Raw genomic sequence first — 21,718 nt, forward strand, 5'->3', positions numbered from 1 at the left:
AAGAGGAGCTCGCACTATGTCCTACTTTCCCTCCGTTCCATGGAACTGGCTACCTAGGCAATGAACTCTGGAAATGCTATCTATATAAACACTTTTCATGACCGGACGAGATACTCTTGCTGTTCCTCGCTCGCTTTTCACGCCATTTCTACTGTAGCGGTCAATACACCTATATACTATCATGGCCCAACGCTCGGTCCGTATAGCTGGTACGTCGGCCTACTTGAGACGCTCCAATACTGTTTATAGTTCACTGACCAAACTGAGTAGGAGCCTCTGGGTCCAATGCTGACCGTCGCCATGCCATCGCCGAGTTCGCTCGCAATTATCCTCACGATCCAGTCGATGTGATCATTGCTGACTACATGAGCGAGGCGAATATGGTGGCATCAGCGGCTCGTACAGTAGAACAGCAGCAGCGTAAAGCACAAGGCACACATGGATCCTCGACGATCGAGGCACCAGGCTATGAAGTTGGCTTTCTCCAAGCCCTGGACCCAGCCCTGTCAGACCTGGCAAAATACGGCATCAAAGTGGCGGTGAATGCAGGAAACACGGACACAGAGGGCCTCTACAACGTGGTCAAGCAGATGGTGGAAGCAAAAGGACTGAAACTCAAGGTCGACCTCAAGATGACCTCTGAAGAAGCCATGCTCACATGATTCCAGGTAGCTTGGGTCTCCGGAGACCAAGTCCTGTCCACCGTCAAAGCTGCATTGTCGTCGGGCAAGTCAGCCTTCGCCAATATCTATACCGGCGAATCCCTCTCCGATTGGCCTTTCGAGCCTATATTTGCCCAGTGCTACTTGGGAGGACTCGGAATCGCCGCCGCTCTATCCCAAGGAGCTGATATCGTACTCTGTGGACGAGTCTCCGATGCGTCCCCAGTCATTGGAGCGGCGTACTGGTTCCATGGCTGGAATCGTACTGACCTTGATCAGCTAGCCAACGCATTCGTAGCCGGTCATCTCATTGAATGCAGCAACTATGTCTGCGGCGGCAACTTCACCGGCTTCAAGGCCCTAGAACACATCGGTACTGACGGCTGGTCCAACATCGGATATCCCATTGCGGATATCTCCCGGGAGGGTAAAGTAATCATCACCATGCAATCCTACGCGCGCGGAGGCGCCGTCACCATCGACACCTGCTCATCGCAGCTTCTATACGAGATTCAAGGCCCATGGTACTTCAACTCCGACGTAACTGCCATCTTGAACGACATCCACTTCGAGCAAGTCAGCCCCAACCGCGTCGCCCTTCATGGGGTCCGCTCTGGACCACCACCCCCAACTACCAAAGTCGGCATCACAGCCCGCGGAGGCTTCCAAGCGGAAGCGATCTACTTCCTCGTAGGCCTCGACATCCCATCCAAGGCACGCATGCTCGAATCCCAAATCCGCCGACTCCTATCACCGTATACCCCCAAGTTCACCAGTCTCCAATTCTCAACCCTCGGCTCTGCCCCCGAAAACCCCGACAACCAAGACAGCGCCACCGTCTGCCTCCGCATCGTCGCCCAAGCCCGCCACGCAGAAGACCTCTCCCCAATGCACTTCCTCCGCTCCATCGTCGACACCATCATGCAAGGCTACCCGGGGGCCACTTTCCACCTTGACACCCGCCAGGGCTTCCCCCGCCCCGTCTACGAATACCACGTCACCCTCCTGCCCCAATCCGACATCAACCATCAAGTCCACCTCCCCTGGCTCCACCAAACCCTCACTATCCCACCCCCTCCAATAACAAAATTCTACCCATCCCGCCAACCCTCCCAATCCCTCACCGACAACCCCACTCTAGACTTCGGCCCCACCATCCGTGGCCCTTTGGGCTGGATCGTCCACGCCCGGTCTGGCGACAAGGGCCCCGACGCGAACTGCGGGTTCTGGGTCCGTCATGCAGACGAGTACCGCTGGCTGCGGTCATTGTTGTCTGTGTCGGGAATCAAGGAACTCCTGGGAGAGAAGTATACTGCCAATCCGGAGCTGAGGGTTGAGAGGTTCGAGTTGCAGAATTTGAGGGCTGTACACTTTCTGTTTAGGAATTTATTGGATAGAGGGGTGGGGGTCACTACGACGGTGGACTTCTTGGGGAAGAATGTTGCGGAGTTTCTCAGGGCCAGACATGTCGATTTGCCGGTTAAATTTTTGGAGAGGGGGAAGTTGTAGGTTCATATACTGAGGACAGGAAGTTTGGTCCTAATGGTTGGCATTGATTAAGAATAGTTAATCAAGAGTAGTTCGAATAATCCCAATCAAATCTTTACTACTTTCAATTTGATGTTCCGAAAAGAATTTACTAGTAATATGTGGTATCTCATAACTAGCCCTTCTATATGAAAAACCATTATCATTTGACGCCATAAATGCAACAGCTAAACCAACATCTCCATACCATGCTGACCTCTTCTCCCCCGAACTCCCATTAAATACACCCATCTATCTCCGCCTCGCACTACTAGCCATCGGCTCAAACGCATCACTATCATCCTCAATATCCTCACTCGCCGCCCTCGTCGCCCTCGTCGATCTCCCTGACCCTGCAGTCCCACGCACACTGCTTTGCGATCCCACGAAATTCAACGTCGTTTGGGTTGCTTGCTTGCCCCGAGTTTTGCGCGTATCTTGTGCCGTTCCTCCGATTGTATTGGATGATGGTGCTGGGGATGGGGCTTTGCGGCGTTGGCTTGTGCTGGTTGTTTTTGTTGTTCTGCGGGATCTAGTGGTGGCTGGTTTGGCGGGTTGTTTGACGAAGAGGGAGTCTTCGTCGTCGTCGTCCTCCTCCTCATCCTCGTCGATGTTGGCGGCTGCGTTGTCGTCGTCGTCATCGTCGTCGAGCATTATGACGTCTTCTTGTTCGTCTTCTTCGTTGGAGGAGACGGGGCGGCGTTTGCGGGTCTTAGTAGATGCAGATGATGTGGTGGTTTTCTTGGAAGCAGTAGTAGGAGCTGCTTTTGTGGTGGCGGTTTTGCGGGTTGTAGCGGTAGTGGCAGTGGTGGTGGCTCTGCTGCCACGGCCTCGGCCGCGGCCGCGGGTGGACGATGTTGTTCGTGATGTGGTGGGTGCTTCGGCGCCATCCTCGCCGGCTACGTCTTCGTTGGGGTCTCCATCCTCATTTTCGGAGTGGATGAGAGCGCCGGGCTGGTCCTCCCAGACACCGTCGAATTCGGTGTCCCAACCGTCGGGCTTGGGCTTGAAGCGCTTCTTGCCGCGGGTGCGTTTCTTGATGCCGCGGGAGAACATGTCTTCCATTTGCGTGCGATATCTCTCCATGGCTTTTTGTAACGAGCTTTCTGCTACTTCTTCTTCCTCCTCTAGATCGTTGTCGCGATCTAGGGCTAGTAGGTGCTTCATTTGGCTTTCAAGGGACTCGTTGACGAACATTTCCAATGCGTGCTTGTCGTCTTTGTCGATGAATTGGGCGACTGCGTCACCGAAGGAGTTTTGTGGGAGGATGGTGAGAGATTGTGCGGAGAGGAAGTCGCGCACTAATTGTTCGACTTTGACGGTGTCGAGGGTGGAGAGATGTGAGACTGCAGTCTCGTCGAGATCGGTTTCTCCCGGTTTGCGTGTGCTGTTGGTGTTTTTCTTCTTGCGGTAGAATTGGACGACGTCGTTCACGTTGGCGACTTTGCCTACGAAGCGGTTGGAGAATCGCTGTGGGTTTTCGCAGTCATAACTGCCTCCTTCCGGGGTTGATGTTTCGACGCGCAGTCGTACTAGTGGTAAGGGGATTTCTAGCTCTTCGTCTTCTGCGGTGTCGTCTTGCATTTCTAGCCATTCCGTTTTCGCTTCTTCGATGAGTTCTTCGACGATCTCCATGAGAAGGCGGGTTACTTCCGTGCGGTTGTTGTCCTTGCGGGCAAGCTTTTGCGCGCCTTTCTCTTCGGAGAGGATGATTTCGCGCATGGCGAATGGGCGGACGGACTTGAGGCGGAGGGGCTCGCATTTGAACTCCCGGCCCGTGATGCTGAGAATGGCTACATGTTTAGCCACTGACTCGCCAGGCACCAGGGATGTCGCCACTGATGAGCCGGGCTGCATGACATGAAACTTGGTCTCGGGGTTCAGTCGCGGGTTGATCAGACACTCGTGTTCGTGGCCCCAGATGACGAGGTCTAGGAATTCGGGGAGGAAATTCTCGGGTAGGTAGCCTGTCTCGGTATGTGCGTAATGGTTCTGATGGACGGACATTAAGTTGAACCAGTCGTCTTTCTGGATCGAGGGCTGGTAAAACTTGACCTTGCCGTCTCGGAATGTGCGGAATAAACGTTCATCGCGGACGTTGCTCATACCGTAGAGAGCAAGTTTTGTGCGTCCTTTCTGAAGCAAAACTGGCTTGATCTGGATATTGTCCGACTCGGGTGTCCGTCCATAGTAGTTGATTAACCCAGACACCTGAAGCAGGTCCAATGCAGCCAGATGTCCCTCTCCGGACGGATCATCGTGGTTGCCGTGGATTGAGAAAATGGGGATAGCCACGTTGATATCCAGATCCTCGTAGTTTACGTGGTTGAAAGCACCCTGAAAGTTTTCGCTCGCATCACTCAGCATCTCCAGTTCGCAAGGCTTATCGCCGAGACAGTTCATGCGAATGGAGCGCATGACTTGGTACATGGACTTGCGCGATGGTTTGTTCTCGTGGAAAAGATCGCCTGCCAGGAGCACCATGTCTACATCTTGCTCCTTGGCCAGACACATCACCTCATGAAAGCTTTTCCAGCTGTCATCGCCACGGATGGGATCCCGTTCATTGTATCCGACATGGTTGTCTGTTGAGACGAGAATGCGGATCGTTTCCGAGTCTGGAACCATCAGCAACGGGCAGTCAGCGGAGGAGAGGAATGATACTTACCATCTAATCTGGGCATCGTGAAGAGAGCAAATACACATGAAATCCAGAGTGATAGAAGAAGAGTGGACGATATTGAACAAAAGCAACTTGTTAAAAGACAAACGAAGAATCCCAAAAGAGTAATATTACAGGCGACTACTATGTAGCCTGCAGGCTACCGTAGAGGAATGCTGCCTGGAAACATAAATAAATCAACGACCGTCAAGACTGAGCTACCTGCATTCCGAGAAGCAACGGCACGTCAGTTAAAATTGAGGGAGCGGCACTTAATCAAATGGTGATGTATACTACTCACTGCATGGATGGCGACGAAATGCCGGGAAATGACATTCGCGGGACGGCGCGTGAGCACGTGACCGGCACGCGCGCGGAAGACGGGCGCTGATTGATTCCTCGCCCGGGAGGCAACACTAAGCAAGATCCCCCTCCGTTGATTCTCGTCGGATCGCCGGACTGTCTTCGTCCTCCTTCGCCTGTGACTCTCTCGTCTCTCTCTCCTCCCCTCTCTGTCCTTCCCTTTTGTCCCTCCTCGTCTCGTCTCGTCCTACCTTCCATCGCATCGTATCGCGCCACACGTTCTTGCCGTCTTTCTCTCTGTCGCCTGTCCTTCTCTGTCCGACTGATCCAGATTTCGTCCCTGGTTCAGTCGCCTCCAACATCCCAGTTACCCCGCGAAACTCTTTTATGCAATCCGAGCCTACTGCAGTTTTCGACCGTTCGCTTTCGGTAGACCCCTCTTTAGACGTGCCCTTCAATTCTACTCAGCATGGAAATGATTCGCATGGTGAACACCCAGTCTCTGGGCTTCGCCATCAGAAGTCTGGGGACTCCAGTGTCGGTCATGACTCATGCGATGGCGGCCAGCAGTCGCCCTTGAAGGAGGCTGACCCTGCGCCGTTCAACGACACAGTCAGCCAGTATGAGCATACTGTCGCTCCGTTGATCCAGAAAGAGGAGGGGGTGAAATCTAGGAAGAAGCAGCCCTCCATCTACTCGGGCTTGTCCCTGGAAGCCTTCCCCAATGGTATGTCATCCCGTTATCTCGGGCTCTGAACGTCTTGTTAATGATCTTCCGACAGAGGTTTTGACGCACATCCTGTCGCATCTGCCTCCCCCTTCTCTGTCCTCGATGGCCCTTGTGTCTCGCCATTTCCATGGTCTTGTCACGACACCTCACGCATGGAGAATTGCTTTTTCTCGCTACTTTCCCGGCCCCTACACTATCGAGGATGGCGCGTGGCTTTCCGCAGCGAAGTCGTCGGAAACGGTGACGTCTGATAAGCGGTATTTCTCGAGGCTGACTGCGCTGGCATCCTGGAGGAGTGAATATATTATGAGAACCCGCTTGCTCCGATCGCTCTCCAGAGGCAAGCCGGCGCAGTTTGAACCGTCCAAAAAAACCGGTACGGTGCGAGCGGCTAGCGTCCGGAATGGCAGCGCCGTAGCCACCTATACCTCACAGCTCCTGTTCCCTGTCAGCCACTTGCACGGCTCCTTCGGGTCGGAAGTCAAGAAGAAGGAACCTCTCTTCATCCATGGCGCTTCGGAGCAAGGCTTCGCGTCGGCTAGCGATCCCTCAACGGTGAAAGTCGGTACATGGGGCCTGTCTGACCACCAGTTCTTCCGACACTTTGCAGACCTGTTTCCCGGAGATGCAGAGTATGGACTAGGCTCAGGTGATCATGTTGGAGCTCCTAACCGCATGGATGTTAGTCAGCCCTATGGTATGATCTACGGCGAAGCATGTCCTCAAGGCCGTACATACTTCATCTCGACCACGGAGCAACGCGGGAGGTTCTTGGGCATCGCGGATTCCAGTTCACAGCCTAGTCTAGGAATTCCCGCGCTCAACTTGATTGCGACCGGTGTTACTGCGGTGTGGATTGCTAAATCCTCCAACATTCTTAAGATGACCGGCGGTCTGGTCGCGATGCTGTCAGGCTCCTCTACCGGAGTGCTCACATCCTACGCCCTTGGTCCTCACCCTACCTATGAAAAAAGGTACGAGAGGGGCCAAGTGACTGCTAGATGGGTGCTGTGTCCTGGTGTCCCGATCATATCTATCTCGGTTGATGATAGCTATTCCCCGAAACGTCATTCCTGTCGGCGGATCTGGGCGACCGTCCTGAACGCCTTGGGTGAGGTCTTCTACCTCTCTGACCTCCCGCGACAGCCTGATGTGCCTACCACAAAGCTGTCTCCTGAGGAATATGAGCAGCTTGCTTGGAAAACGGGCAGAAGTGTTCGTTGGGAGCTTGTTGAGTTAAGCAGACGCATTGCACGGCTTGATCCATTCAGTCGTGATTCAGTCGATGGCAGCTATAGCCCTCGGTCGTCGTCGGATGCCATGAAGCTCAACGAAGAACAGATAGCTGCAGAGACAAAGGAGATTGAGCGCTTCCTGTCCTTCAAGCCCAAGCATTTCCGGAAGGTATGCGAGGGATGGGACATGAGACGTGAATTGAAGGTTGATTTCGCAGGAGACGATGGTCACGGAGCCGGCGAATCGTTCCTGGTGATCAACCGGGGTGTGGGAGATGACGAGAAAGCTTCGATCCGCAGATACACGAGAAAGATGACTAGACATGCATCGACAACGATGCATGGATCTCACAACGTGGAGAACGTGCCTGTACCGTCCATCTTTGGTGGGCCTGTCAAGTCTCCCATCCTCTCTTTTGTGAGCAGCTCAAGCACTACGGCCCCTTCTCGTGCTTCCAGTGGCTTGAGTGAGACGGTCTGCTCCATTTCCAACACCGAATGGCGCATTACGGATTTCGACTTTGGTGACAGAAAGTCGGTCCAGATCACTACGAGTGCTTTGGACCTCTCGACCTATGCTCTATTGACAATCGATGAAGATCCTCTCATCGGTATGTCGGGCAGCTCCGCACTCTCCTCCGCCACATCTTCGCCTCTTCCGCATATGAAGCAATCGCCTGGCAATGCAGAAGTGCCTGGTCAGCGAGGACGCTACTTGGCTGTGGGTACAGCCGCGGGAACGGTTTTTGTATGGGACATCCGGTCACCCACGTCAAAGAATGCTGAAGCTATCAATCACATTTCGCCAATTCGAATCATTCAAACGGAATCTCCTCAAGTTTCCTGTGTCGCTTTGACCTCGCTGTACCTAGTCCATGGAGGAAACGATGGCCTGGTGCAGGCCTGGGATCCCCTTGCCTCCTCGACTCGTCCAATTCGGACCATCAACTCACGATTTTCTACCCGCGCGCGCCGTCGACTTGTTCAAGCCGAGGCATCAATTCACGGTGTTGGCAACAATTACTATGCCACAGGCGCTATCTGCCTTGATCCCGATCCAACCGTTCTACGGGGCATGGTCGCCCTAGGAACCCACCTGCGTTACTGGTCCTACAGCTCCACAGGCGCCGATCAATATAAGTCCAGCAAGCGTCGGCTCCGTCGCGGTCTTAGGGGTATCAACTCCACCCCAGAAGGTCAGCGCTTCAACACCAGCGGCCGCGGTGCACTCAAGGACTACATCGAAGATGAGAAGGTTGAAATGGAACGCCAAAAGATTGCTGACGAGAAGGAACGTGCCCACCTCAGCCACCGCTTTGGCGTTGACCTTCTCGGTCCAGACGTCGACGAAGAGCAGCTTCTTGCCTACGCTCAGCTCCTCAGCCAAGAGGCCTACTCCAGCGAAGCCCACAAACGCGGTGAAGCAATCGAGAGCTCAGCAGTGAGCACCTCGCCCAGCGACACCATTGGGCCAAACGACAGCTCTGTCGCACCCGATGAGCTATCCTCTGCATCGTCGCCTTACGAAGACTTCGCCGACGGCGACGACCCCGATATCGCTGAAGCCATCCGTCTTAGTCTCCTCGAGGACAACAAGCCCGGCATGGACCTGGACACAGACACTGGTCCCTTCGACCCACCCTCCCCGTCTCTATTAGGCCCAGCCGTCGCAGAAAGCAGTCGCCAACAAGAGATCGATGATCTCGAGTTCGCAATCCAGCTAAGTCTCGCAGAAGCAGAGAGTCATTCGGGCCAGCACCACCCGACGGAGGAATTCCCGGCCCTGTCCCCGTGGGCGCAGCCATCTCCTGCTGGGAAGGACAAAGGGAAGGGTCGCGCTTAGCCTACGCTTTTTGTTCCGGAATGATATGATAGACATATCTATTCTATATCTTTGTGCTATTTGTTGATATCGTTGTTATTGTATGTTATCTATTGCGATGTGCTTACACTGTTAATGCTGTGTTGCGTAATACATAACTTGTGTATGGTATATCCGTTAGTTATTCGGTTCAGAATCAGTTGAAGAGGTTGAGAAATTATTATCATGCTTGATATAGTGTCGCAGGTTTTCCTTCTAGTCTGGTTATATAAAACCGCAGTATAATTAAGCTTGTACTACTTGTATATCGTCGCATGGGTGAGAAGTACTATCTCTCTTTGTAGCGAGGCATTATTAAGTATACTTCAGTCTTCATTAGGGACTAGGATGGAGCCTACAAGATAACTATAAAGGAGAGGAGCCAATGACTCAGTGGTTGATGCAGCCAAATCACCTGACGCGAAACCGACCATAAGATACGACATGAAAAGATCACAAGAACAGTTGAGGTAATAGTTCCATGACGGCAAAGCCGTACTACAGAAATAATGCAAAAAGGTATATATACAGCACGTAGATGTATTAAACGTCGTCGAAATCATATCCCGAGTCAAACTGCCCACTGCCACTTGGCTCTATTCAGGGGACCTCACTCTATACACGTGGAACAACTCCTTCATCTTGGGGGCAAAAGGTCATGGTCATAATTGGCAAGAACAGGTTCACCGGGAACAGTATGGGGAAAGAATCTAAGCAGAAAAAGGTGATGCAGAATGGAAAGTGGAAGAACAAACGGTCTAAGGCAAGCAGATCTACAGCATGAAGACGGCGAACAGAGTGGCACCGGTCAACACACCCATGAAGGGTGCAGACAGGGCGCTGCTTCCCGAGGTAGAAGAGTCGGAGCTGGAGGAGCCCGAGCTGGAGCTGGAGCTAGAGCTCGAGGTGCTGGAGCTGCTGTTCGAGCTGCTGGTGAGGGAAGTGGAGTTGCCGGGGGTGTTGGACTCATCGTCGGACAGGACCTTGTACTTGACGCTGGAGACCTTGTTACCGTTGTAGTCGTAGATGGTCTGGGGGATGGTGGTGGCAGACACGGCCACGAGGCTGCCGACGGTGGCGTTGGTGTAGCCGTTCTTGATCCAGTCAGCGACCTTGGAGGGAACGGTAGGCAGGTCCCAAGAGTTCAGGAAGGTGTTGTTGGTGATCAGAGAAGAGCTGCAGGTCACAGCCTCCTTGGAGGTCTGGGACGAGTTGGAGGACTCAATGCTGCTCATGTCCAACTTGTTGTACTGCTTCTGAAGGTTCTCATAGTCGACCAACAGGGTGGCAGTGTCGCTGCTGTTGATGGCCACGAGACCGTACTCGTTGGCTTCCTGGGTCCACTCGTAGACCAGACCACCGGAGAAGACCTGGTCCATCTCGCTGCCGTAGAGGGCCTGCACCTCGGTGAAGACACGGGGCTGGACGGCGTTGCAACCGTACTCGGAGAAGAAAACGGGCAGGGAGGCGTTCGAGAAGTCCTCAGTCAGGACGTCGTAGCCGGAAGCCTTGTAGGACGACTCGCCACACCAAGAGTACGAGTTAAGGCCAAAGAAGTCGGAGCGAGAGCTGGTCGAGTTCTCCAGGTTGCACTCGAAGTAGTCAAGGGTGTCCATGAGGATGGGGCGCACATCAGCAGCGGAGTAACCCACAGGGATGGAGCGGTTGACGTTGGTGGAGATGTAGTCCTTCATATCACGGACGACGGCCTGAAGAAAGAATCAGCAAGAAAGCTCCACCACACTACATAGAGAGACAATGAACATACACGAACGTAGGCAGGGGCCTCGTAGACACTCTGCTCGTTGATAACCTCGTTACCGGCAAAGAAACCCAGGGTGTTGGGGAAGTTCTTGAAGGCCTCGATGACACCGAAGACCTGCTCGTAGTAGACGGAGTTGTAGGTGCTCGAAGGGTTGGTGCGGTCAAGCGAGCCACCGGACAGAGGGGAGTTCACGTCGAGAATCATGTAGATACCCGCACCGTTGAAGATGGAGGCGCACTTGCTGTGGTCGACATTGGGAGACAGGTTGTACACACGGATAGTGTTGATCTGAACGGGTCCCCACGGTTAGCGGGGACAGCAAAAGAGAGCCAGCCAAGAGGGATTTCTTACACCCAGGTTCTGCATAAGAGCAGCATCGCGCAAGCAGGCATCTGCATCACTCAGGGGGTCTTCAGTGGCACTGAAGCCAGAAGAACCACCGGGCTGGTAGCTGTTGCGCAAAGGGAGCATTCAGTCAGCACATGGACTTTCCTCACGCCAAGTAATATTTCTGACAAGGAGGGGATGCTTACTCGACACCCAGGATCTGGAAGCGATCACCAGTCTTGCTGTTGACAAAGTCCTTGCCCTTGACTTCGATGGGAGTGACAGCGTTGGCGGTGGTCGCAAAAGCGCAAGCCGCGGCGAACAGTTGAGTGTATGTCTATACCAGACGGTCAGTCAGCAATCGAATCATTCCATGGTCGCAAACTGCTACTATCGGTATAGTACTCACGGGGAACATTTTGCGACGAGTTCAGGAGTGGCAGCTATCGACTCTTGACAAGGCTATATAGTATATAGAAGAAGGTAAAAAGAGAGGATGGAGTCTTCCACAGGAAGATCCGAAAAAGCAACGATTGGTATAGTATATAAAAAAAGAGTGACGTGGGAATAGAAACCCAAAACAAGGCAGCTAAGGAAGGAAAGCGCGCGGGGGCAGAGAGGCTGAACAGGGAAGCACGAGAAGAAGAAAGAAGCCGGAGTGAGACATGCTGATGGCTATAAAAAAATCAAGGCAGGAGTCGGTCTTTGGTCCTTTACCCCCCCAAAAGGACCCTCAGGGACCAACAGGAGGCAGCCAATCTCCCAGTGATTCGAGATTGATTGAAACGGCCAATGAAGTGGGGGTCACATAGCACCGCTAATCTCCGCTACTCGCCAATAGCCCCGTTGCTCTGGGTTTAATTGGCCTGCACTCGCCCCATCAGCTCGACGGCGTGCCTCAGACCAGCCAATTTCAGGGCCGATCCTGGTTGTTTCCTTTTCCCTTGTCCCTTAGAGACCCTGTTAGTACTGTTAGTCTGTTAGTACCCTGGCACCCTCACGCTACTAAGAGGGTCGCCCAAGATGAAAAGAGGGTGAGCTGATTACGCATGTCTTGTCGGCTGGATTCAATTCCGTTTCGGAGCTGCTTAGTACAGACAATGTCTAACCGTGCACACCACAACTAACTACCAACGACTTATAAACACATCACCACACAGCTCACCGCTCCCCATACTGCATACATTGATTTCATGTTCGCTTGTTTCACATCAAACAAATCATCGTTTTCGGCTCAAGTGACTCGTGCACTCTCAACTACTACATGTTCGTGCGTCTAAGAATACATACCCGGGTGTTCATCCCATCGTGAGAAAACCTCGGGAAGAAGTTATTACCGGCCCCAATGACTCGGATCATTTGCCGTCCGTTCAGGCCCGGTTGAGAATAAGAAAAATAGGTGAGGTGAAGAAACAACACAGTGATGGCGCCGAAGAATTCCAAAAATGCCCGCCAGGTCGGCGGCCAAGACACAATGCACATATACAGGGAAATCTGGAAAGGAAATGATGCGGAAGTACATGGGTAAACGGAGAGGGGAGAAGCGTGACTGGCAGACGGACATCGATTTCCGATGATTCCGTCACTGCCAGAGGACCAGGCCACGGCCCAGCGTGAACTGGAATATTATAGAAGACACACACGTTCAAGGCCAAGGTTCTGATGCGGAGAAAGGGCGGGTGGGTGAACGGAGCAAGAGGGAGAGAGATGGGGAGGCCGGGGTTCAGGAATCATGGTGGAATCGAACTTACTCGACTCCGTGGCTCTCCGGGGCGGCGCTCTCGCCGGTGAACGAGCCGAGCTTCAGGCCGGAGTCCAGAGCGACCATCTCGGCCAGGATCTCGAGCACCTCCTTGGGCACGGTCTTGTCGTAGATGGAGATCAGGTCCTTAGGCTGGGGGTAGACCTTGAGGGCCTTGTAGAAGCACAGGGCAGCCTCAATGGGTTCTGTAATACGGTTGGTATATGAATTGCCAATGCATAGAAGGTGTAGGGGACGTGTTCGAAGCGCGTCATGTCGGGGGATGCATACCTTCGGCAACAAGAGACTCTCCCTGAGCAACCTGGCTCATGAAGTAGGCCTCCTTCTCCTCCAGGTCCGTGGGGAAACCCTCGTCCTTGGCCTGCTGCACAACCTTCTTGATGACCTCGCGCTGCATGGCACCCTGGGCCTCAGCCTCCTCCTTGACAGCCCTTGCCATGCGGCGGTTGTTCCTCTTGAGAGCTTTGCGGAACTCTGGGTCGGTCTGTCTCTTGTGGTCAAAGTAGACGGCGTAGGCTAGAAAGGGCAATGAAGGCGATCAGCATCTTAGTTGGGAGAACTTCGGTATATGGTTCCGTGGATGGCCGGGCTGGTGTCCTTACCCAGAAGGCCGGTGACGATTGTGCCGGCAGTAGCGGCAATCAAGGTCGACGTCCTCATGATGAAGGTTGGATGGAATGTGAAAATGGGGAAGAGACGGAAGCGGCGAAAGGGAAAGTCCACCAAGAAGAGGGAACTAGACGGCGTCGAAGGGGGGAGGGTACGGGAGAGGTTTGAGCTGAAGCAAGACAGGCAAACAAGCGGACGTGAAGAGATGACGGCGATTCTTTTGCTGTCCGGATAATTTTGCCGGGATCATTGTTGTTCCGCCTCGGGGTTTCTGTCCCGCTTGAGCTGCCTCCCATACTCCCCTTCTCTCTATACTTCCTCTCTCTCGCTACATTCCGCCCCTTCCACGAGATTGCAGGCTCAATCTTTCTTTCTCATAGACTCCTTGCCAGTCATGGAGAGCCGTGGCTTGACCCTTCGCAGCAAATCGCGCCGGCCCCGCCCCCAGATCAGTGCTCCGAAGCCCATATCCGGCCCTTTGCCGACCAGTAACGGCAGTAAGGGTGCCGGTACTCCAGGCCAAAATACCTCCTCTCCCAGCTCGACATCCCTAGACCGGGCCCCTTCGAAGGGCGCGACCTCTGATCTAGTCAAGCGCCGTTATTCCACTCGTTTTAATCAGGCCCCCGACTTCGATGTCAGCGCTCCGCCGGTGCCGGGCCTGCCCAAGGCACCAGCCACGTATGGCGGGCTCAGCCCACCCGAAACGAGTCGCAGACCGTCCACAGAGTCTTCTGGTCCCCCCAAGGTGGACTTGAATGCTCTTCGCGATCCCAGTCTCCCAGTTGACAAGTGTGAGTGACGCCCGACATATGTCCCCGCGGACTCCACAATCCCACGGGTGCTAACGTGGCACCAATCTACGTCAGACGTTGCCAACCTGCTCGCCAATGCCTCGGAAGAGGAAATCGAGGCATACCAGAAGAGTCTTCGGAAGGTTAAAAACCGAACTTCGACCGATCTGCAGCAAAATGTTTACCAGAACCGCACTCAATTCATCAAGATCAGTAAGGAGGCGGAGAAGCTTAAAGGAGAAATGCGGACCCTCCGCACTCTGATGGCGGAGCTTACCACGGCGCTCGGACAGACCACCATCGGCAACACCCCGAATCCCATGTCCCCCGCCGTTGACGAGTACATGCCGAAACGCAATGCCAACCGCAGTTCTGTCGCTAATCTAGAGAGCATGTGGAACGTCCAGCTCCAGACCCTCTGGAAGACGGTGGAAGGCTCTCAGAAGTTCCTACCGGTGGTTCCCGGTCGACACATCGTGATGGAGACGGGACATTGGGTGGAACTGGACTCTGCAACCTGGAAGCCCAGGCGACCAGTTCACATAGTGCTGCTCAACGACCACCTGCTGATCGCTGCGAAGAAGCGCAAGCGGGTGGACCAGAGCAGCCATCGCGGGCCGGTTCCAACCAAGCTGGTCGCGGAAGAGTGCTGGCCCTTACAAGACGTTGATATGATCGACCTTGGTGCCAATCTCTCCGCGGGGGTCGCTCGAGATGAAGCCGAAGACCGGGGAATAGCAAATGCGATCAACGTCCGCGTCGGCGGAAAACCGTTTACCTATCGCCATGACAAGCGCGACAGCTCGGCTAAAGGGGAGCTGCTCGCGACCTTCCGGAAGACCGTCGAGGATCTCCGACGTACGCTTCGCTCAGAGACCGAGGCTGCAAGCAAGTCCACCGAGTCATTTGGCTATTTGGGCGTCCGGCGCCCTTCCCATTCCCCCATGCCGGATCAGTACGACGGTGGCGAAAGCACCCGCGATAAGCCGGAGGTGCGTATCGATGTGGACGGAAAGCAACAGAATCTTCGCTGGGTTGATGGGCAGGTGGACGAGCTGGATATTGACATCGCCCTGCAGCGGTTTGAAGAGGCAGTGGCCAACGTCGAGCGGCTTCGCAAGCTCGCCAAGGGCTTGAAGGGCAACGTGATCGCGCAGGACGTGATCAACACGAAGGTCGACGAGCGTGCAGCCACCCTGGCGGAGGTTATCCTGCGAGCGCTCGTGGATACCCACTCGTTTCCAGTATCCACCAAAACCAGAGTCTCCTGGCTCACGCGGTTGGGATTCGAAGATCAAGCCCGGGAAGCTTTTCTGAAAACCCGCTCGGAAATCGTCTCCAAACGGATTCGGTATGTCTCCCCGTACCACTCGCTCAGTAGCACGAATAACTAACATCCTGCAGTGCCTGCGTCTTTGAGGGTGACCTCCCCCTGTACATATTTCAGATCTCCTATGTGTACTTCACGTTGATCAAGAACACCATTAGCATCTACCAACAGTGTTTTCCGCCAGTTATGTCCAGCGCTAGCATCCGCTGGGCAAAACACCACCTCGACGGCTTCAACGCCCTGCTCATCCGCCAGCTCAGCAGCGTCCAACGCGGCACGACCGTCTGGCAGAAATGCATTGACATTGTACACGAGCAAGCCGATCAGCTGACCGAGGTGGGCGTTGACTTTACCGATCTCGTCGCAAAGGACTTGGAGACTGGCGAGGAGTTCACCGAACGACCGCAGATGACCCGGTCTGAGTCCCTTATTTCCGGGTTAGCGGACACTGCAGCGGCAGCTGCAATTATCTAAGTGACGCGTGTATATTGGTTTATTTTTCTGTTTATTACCACTAGCCTCAGGAGGCTACGTTTGATGATGTGTGTTCTGCGTCGCCTGTTTGTGCATTTTCTTATGCTCAGTCTGTTTGACATGGACCCCACGCGAGTGCTCCAGAATGGCTCTATGTTCCTGTCTTCTATTCTGTATTCTCTAGATGTTATATTCATACCCATGAACGCCGAGCTTAGTCGTGTATATGGCGATATATCACCGTTCAACGGATCCATGTATACCCGCACACATTTCACCCCCTTTGAGTGGAATCCTTACAATCGACAAGACTGAGAAAGCGCTACAAGCAGAGATATGCAGACGCTTGTCCTTCGAGCTACCTGCACTATGTTACTGAAGCGGACTAAGATCTCCGACGTCGGCATCGAGCCAATCCCGGGCACGTGTGATCACGTGAAGCTAGACTGCTCATTGATGTCTCCCTCGAAGTCGAGCTGCCAACTGAACTGATCACTCCACAGTGGATGCTAGATCTAGCATGACTCGCTACTTGTCCGAAAACAGTGTGGCCAGTATGCTGGCAGCCTTTTCACGGCGGATGACTAGGACACGATCTGACGTCAGATACCTGAGACGATAGTTCTACACGATGGTATCTTCATTACTTGTCCCCAAAGACAGTCATTTTATGATATCCTACGGGATGAATTCTTCCTCTCACCAGCAACTGAAAGCACAGCTGATAGCAATTGCTTTCAACAACATGAAGTGGGCATGGCAGGACACAGTTCCACCTCGGCCCCAAATGTAGAAGCCGAGCGGCGGACCCCAACAGTTTCGGCTACAAAATCCGCCTGAAACTCCGAACGATAAGCAGCGGACGAAGATTATTGCGCGCAGACTCAACAGCAAGTGGGTTCATCCCCTCCATTGGCTCCTTTCTGGGGCTCCTTGCTTCTTTTTTTTTCGTCTGTCGCTATTTTATCCGATCTAATCTTTCTTCCTCCCTTCGATCAGTACAATCTCCCCCGCGCGCGACACCAATCAACCAACATGGGACTCACTAATGGCCAATCTATACAAGGGTGAGTGAGTATCGCTCCCGCGCCTTTATCCGCGGCTACTTGTAACCCTAAGTAATGCTCACATCCGACGTTCGCGCAGGCAAGATGCGGAACACCAGGCCCTCCCATTGACGGCCCTTCCCTCTCTGCCCTTGTTCGTGCAGGCAAATGCCTTTGCGCAGAACACTCCCGACAAGATTGCCGTCGTGGACGCCACCAAAGGGCAGGAATTCACCTATGGACAACTGCTAGCCGATGCGGTCGCCCTGAAGAAGGTCATTCTGGAAGAGCTAGGCCTCACTAAAGTCGGAAACCTGGAGGAGCGCCGCATCGCCTTCCTGACGCCCAACGGCTACGACTACGTGGTTACGCAATGGGCTGTCTGGGCCGCGGGGGGTGTCACCGTCCCTCTCTGTATGTCCACACCAACCCTACACTATCGCAAGCCCCAGAAAACCCAAACCCAGAAATCGCGCCTCACTAAATAAACAACAAACACTAACCTCACCAAACCCAAGGCACCACCCACCCCGTCAAAGAGCTCCTCTACACAATCGGAGACTCCGACCCCTCCCTGATCTTCCTGCACCCAACATTCGCGCACTTCGAGACCCCACTCAAGGAAAGCATCAGCAAACCGATCCCCTTCAAACCCCTCACCCCACACCAGCAAACCACCACCTCCATCACCCTCCCAACCATCAGCCCAATCTCATTCCTGAACCACCGCGCCCTCATGATCTACACCTCCGGCACAACCAGCAACCCAAAGGGCTGCGTAACCACACACAAGAACATCACCTTCCAAGCGCAATGCCTGATCGAAGCGTGGAAATACAACCCCAGTGACCGACTGATCCACGTGCTCCCCCTCCACCACATCCACGGCATCATCAACGGCCTTACAGCCAGTCTCCTCAGCGGCGTCACCGTCGAAATGCACCCGAAATTCGACCCCGCCACGATCTGGACCCGCTGGCGCGAAGGCGGCTCCACCATGTTCATGGCCGTGCCCACCATCTACTCGCGTCTCATCGACTACTTCGAAACCCACCTGCGAGGCACCGAGCACGAAGCCGCCGCCCGCTCTGGTGCCCAGTCCCTCCGTCTCATGGTCAGCGGGTCCGCGGCGCTGCCGACCCCGGTGAAGAGCAAGTTCGCCGCCATCACGGGACAGGTTCTCCTCGAGCGGTTTGGAATGACTGAGATCGGCATGGCGATTAGCTGTGGCTTGGAGACGGAGAAGCGCGTTGATGGGAGCGTGGGGTGGCCGTTACCGGGTGTGCAGGTGCGGTTGACGGATAAGGAAAGTGGGAAGGTGGTTGATGCGGTGGATGAGGATGGGATGATTGAGATCAAGGGTGACAATGTCTTTATTGAGTATTGGCGTAAGCCGGAGGCTACGAAGAAGGAGTTTACTGAGGATGGATGGTTCAAGACTGGGGATGTGGCGAGACGGGATGCGCAGGGCGCGTACTTTATTCAGGGTCGTGCGTCCGTTGACTTGATTAAGTCTGGGGGGTATAAGATCTCGGCGTTGGAGGTGGAGAGGAAGATGCTGGGACTGGATGCTATCCAGGAGGTGGCGGTTGTGGGGTTGGCGGATGAGGAATGGGGACAGCGTGTGGCTGCTGTGGTTAAGCAGCGGTCTGGGGTAAGTTTATCTTGTTTGGTGTTTCTATTGTTACGGGTTGAGAGAATGCATGCTAATATTGATATAGACGGAACCCTTGGAACTGGCGAGTCTGCGTGCGCAGCTCAAGCAGGAGATGGCGCCCTACAAGGTGCCGACGGTATTGAAGTTGGTGGATGCGATTGAACGTAATGCTATGGGCAAAGTGAACAAGAAGACGCTGGTGCAGAAATATTGGCCGGAGCTGGCCTAGCCTAACCTAGAGATAATTATAATACCACATAAAGTTCACTAACAATTGAACGAATGCATGAATACCGGACCCTGCAGTCGTCCGCCAATGCCTGGATCAAGGCATCGACAATGGAATAATGGCACCGGCACTGGCAGCATGCGGACCACGGCAAAACCCTCTGGCAATACATTCAGGAGATCAGCACAAAACTGATACAGCTTTATAAAGACTTGACTTCAGCCCAGTAGAGTACCTTATTCCAAGTCCAGATAGAAAGATTGGCCTGAATATGTTCCTATATATAGCTTAGAAGATTAATTCTGCCCGGTGCAAGCAGTATAATGTAGCACCGGAAATAGTGTACTATATCATACTCATATATAACTTGTATAATGAGCTCCGCTGTTTGATTTAGTATAACATCCAATCAATACCGCGGAGCCTGAAGGAAGCGCTAACAGAGTAGAAATACATAGTGCGCACGGTGAGCTTCCTGCTTAAGATGGAGTGCTTGCAGTATTTATTATTATTTAAGCTGTCTCAGGCGCATGATATAGAAGAAGAGTAACTACTAATGATAGCAGGTATAAGTCCTGGACAGTAGGAAAGTGGATATAGCGTGCCTTAGGATTAGAGGATATATGACAGGTGGAGGATGTATCTGTGGACCCATGCTGCTAATTTCCCTCTCATAATTCTCCATATTTAATGATGATAATTGATTTCCTTGACTATAATTGTCTGTAGGTTGCATGTATACATGTAGAAGCTTGTTGAGCTAAAGGGCTGCGGAGGAGGGACTATAAGATCTAGTGCAAGATTATGAAGATAAAGGAAATAAGAGGGCATGCATAAAGTATTATGGGCTTTTACAGCCACTATGCAAGGTAATGAGATGATCTATGTGAGGCCCTTATATGGACCTCTATGGCTACAGAAACCTTTGACCGGGCAGGGAACAGGAGCGAGCGGGTTCCAGGGTCTTATAGAGAGGCTTAATACGGTTCATGTGAGAAGAAAGCGAAGAACATGGAGCAAGGGGTCAGAAAAGAATGTGCAGATAGGGTTGAGTGGATTCCATAAGAGGACATTCTTATGGAGGCTATCTATGAGGCATCTATGAGACAGTTACGCGCGCTCTGATTGGTCAGTTGAATTTGGGGATAGCTTCATGCTTAAATTATGGTATCTGAAGCGATACTGTAAGATTATATGGATTTAATATAGGGAAAGAATAGGGTCCTGTATACTAGAATTTTCGCAGCTCGGAGGCTCGCTCAGGCTGCAGGCGCCCTGCAAGAGCGCCCTGGCCGCGCTATATTAGGGTAACCCAAAAGCAGTGAGTGTAAATGCTTGTATGTATGTGCGAGTGTTTGTGTGTGTGCGAGAGAGAGGGAGGAGGGAGGAGGGAGGAGGAAAGCGAGATGGATGGAGGAACGTATCCTGAATTGCCTAATTCGGCCAACATGAACTCCCGAAAGAGACATCTTTAGTCACGGCTTCCTTCTCCTTCTCAGTTCCTTCCTCTCTTGTTCTGGAGACATCATCTCCTGGTTATAAAGCGAACGATGGTTTCTCTATTCCTGCCACTCTCTTCTGCAACATTCCTCTCTCTTACCATCATCTTATCGTACTTGTTCATTCGCTACAACTTGTTATATCTTATATCACCATCATCACTCTTACCATGGCGAACCAGGCCCCCCAGAACCGGAACGCCCGAAACCAGCTCGTCCAGAACCAGCCTATACGGAGCCAAACCACCCCAAATCGGCTTCGCTGGTGGAGCTGGACTGACCTCCGCATTCGCCAACACCGCATCTTGGTCGAAAGGCACTACCCCATGCCAGAAGGCGGACCAGCCCATGCCAAAGGGACCATAGAAGTCGAGTCGCGACAAACTGGACGCATAATACGCGTCAATTGGTACTGTGGAATGGACAACACCAACGCTGCAGCTCCAGTCATCATCCATCTCAGCGGCAGGAACTTCTGCGTCAAATCTCATGGCATCGACGATGAATTCCTTCACATTGTTGCACGTGAAAATAGCCCCTTCATAGTCCTCGACGTTGAGTACCGTATCGCCCCGGAGTACCCATACCCTGCGGCTCTCGAAGACATTCAGGACGTATTGCAATATCTCAGGCGCCATCCTGCGGACTACGATCTCAACCACTTGGCTATCTGTGGATTCGGTGCTGGGGGAAATCTGGCCCTGGCTATGGCTCTTAGTTCCCCCCGTGACACTTTTGAAACCGCGGTTGTGTTTTATCCGGTCACGGATTTGTCGTATCCAGAGAAGCGCAAGATTCAGCTTATGGAACCGGATATAAGGAGGAGAATGAGAAGGGGGACGGGTGGTGTGATGCCGCCATGGGTGATGGAGTCGACTATCCAGTCTTATTTGCGTGGGAACCATCCTAACATCGTGGACGATCCGAGGCTTTCGCCTATTCGTCAGCAGGATGAGAGTAGATTTCCGCGAAGATTACTTTTCATTACAGCTGAAGGGGATCCGTGGACCGCGGACACTAAGACGATGGTAGACGGGTTGATATATGCTAGGCGTCGGGATCCGACATCATTGCCGACAGTGTTTTATCTGGAGATGCTTGGCGTAGGTCATGCTTGGGATAAGTATAGGAAACTTGATGAGCATGGATTGGACCAGAAGAACACAGCGTATGACACGGCGGCGCGTTTTTTAAGAAGAGAGGTCCACCCATGACATTCATGATAGATAGATAGATAGATAGATAG

At 53.2% G+C, this 21,718-nt stretch overlaps 8 protein-coding genes across 8 annotated transcripts; 5 read left to right on the forward strand and 3 right to left on the reverse strand.

Annotated features, from left to right (window-relative positions):
* Window positions 1-181: 181 nt before the first annotated feature.
* BO85DRAFT_485124 (acyclic terpene utilization AtuA family protein) lies at window positions 182-2,171 on the forward strand (the record flags this gene model as incomplete). Its single annotated transcript, XM_025663299.1, has 3 exons — window positions 182-209; window positions 271-620; window positions 669-2,171. 3 exons carry the CDS (start codon window positions 182-184, stop codon window positions 2,169-2,171), a joined length of 1,881 nt encoding a protein of 626 aa, XP_025519315.1.
* A 107-nt stretch (window positions 2,172-2,278) lies between these two features.
* On the reverse strand, window positions 2,279-5,133 carry BO85DRAFT_446554 (MRX complex nuclease subunit). Its single transcript, XM_025659534.1, has 2 exons — window positions 4,858-5,133; window positions 2,279-4,807 (listed from the first exon to the last, which is right to left on the reverse strand). The coding sequence occupies exons 1-2, from the start codon at window positions 4,871-4,873 to the stop codon at window positions 2,442-2,444; spliced, it is 2,382 nt and encodes a 793-aa protein (XP_025519316.1). The 5' UTR covers window positions 4,874-5,133; the 3' UTR covers window positions 2,279-2,441.
* A 163-nt stretch (window positions 5,134-5,296) lies between these two features.
* On the forward strand, window positions 5,297-9,181 carry BO85DRAFT_391239 (F-box and WD domain protein). The gene is made up of 2 exons (XM_025656798.1): window positions 5,297-5,881; window positions 5,937-9,181. The coding sequence occupies exons 1-2, from the start codon at window positions 5,542-5,544 to the stop codon at window positions 8,960-8,962; spliced, it is 3,366 nt and encodes a 1,121-aa protein (XP_025519317.1). The 5' UTR covers window positions 5,297-5,541; the 3' UTR covers window positions 8,963-9,181.
* A 158-nt stretch (window positions 9,182-9,339) lies between these two features.
* gel2 (1,3-beta-glucanosyltransferase gel2) lies at window positions 9,340-11,809 on the reverse strand. Its single transcript, XM_025656799.1, has 5 exons — window positions 11,482-11,809; window positions 11,279-11,409; window positions 11,097-11,196; window positions 10,749-11,033; window positions 9,340-10,689 (listed from the first exon to the last, which is right to left on the reverse strand). Exons 1-5 carry the CDS (start codon window positions 11,488-11,490, stop codon window positions 9,754-9,756), a joined length of 1,461 nt encoding a protein of 486 aa, XP_025519318.1. The 5' UTR covers window positions 11,491-11,809; the 3' UTR covers window positions 9,340-9,753.
* Window positions 11,810-12,819: 1,010 nt separating this feature from the next.
* BO85DRAFT_485128 (TOM complex receptor protein TOM20) lies at window positions 12,820-13,693 on the reverse strand (the record flags this gene model as incomplete). Its single annotated transcript, XM_025663300.1, has 4 exons — window positions 12,820-13,019; window positions 13,105-13,350; window positions 13,437-13,570; window positions 13,641-13,693. 4 exons carry the CDS (start codon window positions 13,691-13,693, stop codon window positions 12,820-12,822), a joined length of 633 nt encoding a protein of 210 aa, XP_025519319.1.
* A 144-nt stretch (window positions 13,694-13,837) lies between these two features.
* BO85DRAFT_485129 (exocyst subunit EXO84) lies at window positions 13,838-16,041 on the forward strand (the record flags this gene model as incomplete). Its single annotated transcript, XM_025663301.1, has 3 exons — window positions 13,838-14,237; window positions 14,313-15,588; window positions 15,642-16,041. 3 exons carry the CDS (start codon window positions 13,838-13,840, stop codon window positions 16,039-16,041), a joined length of 2,076 nt encoding a protein of 691 aa, XP_025519320.1.
* A 1,035-nt stretch (window positions 16,042-17,076) lies between these two features.
* On the forward strand, window positions 17,077-18,973 carry BO85DRAFT_435672 (acyl-CoA synthetase; the record flags this gene model as incomplete). The annotated part of the gene is made up of 4 exons (XM_025658538.1): window positions 17,077-17,108; window positions 17,188-17,501; window positions 17,606-18,741; window positions 18,809-18,973. 4 exons carry the CDS (start codon window positions 17,077-17,079, stop codon window positions 18,971-18,973), a joined length of 1,647 nt encoding a protein of 548 aa, XP_025519321.1.
* Window positions 18,974-20,642: 1,669 nt separating this feature from the next.
* BO85DRAFT_485131 (alpha/beta-hydrolase) lies at window positions 20,643-21,686 on the forward strand (the record flags this gene model as incomplete). Its single annotated transcript, XM_025663302.1, has 1 exon — window positions 20,643-21,686. One exon carries the CDS (start codon window positions 20,643-20,645, stop codon window positions 21,684-21,686), a length of 1,044 nt encoding a protein of 347 aa, XP_025519322.1.
* Window positions 21,687-21,718: the final 32 nt, after the last annotated feature.

Source organism: Aspergillus piperis, assembly GCF_003184755.1.
Source record: "Aspergillus piperis CBS 112811 unplaced genomic scaffold BO85scaffold_3, whole genome shotgun sequence".
Lineage (NCBI taxonomy): Eukaryota > Fungi > Ascomycota > Eurotiomycetes > Eurotiales > Aspergillaceae > Aspergillus > Aspergillus piperis.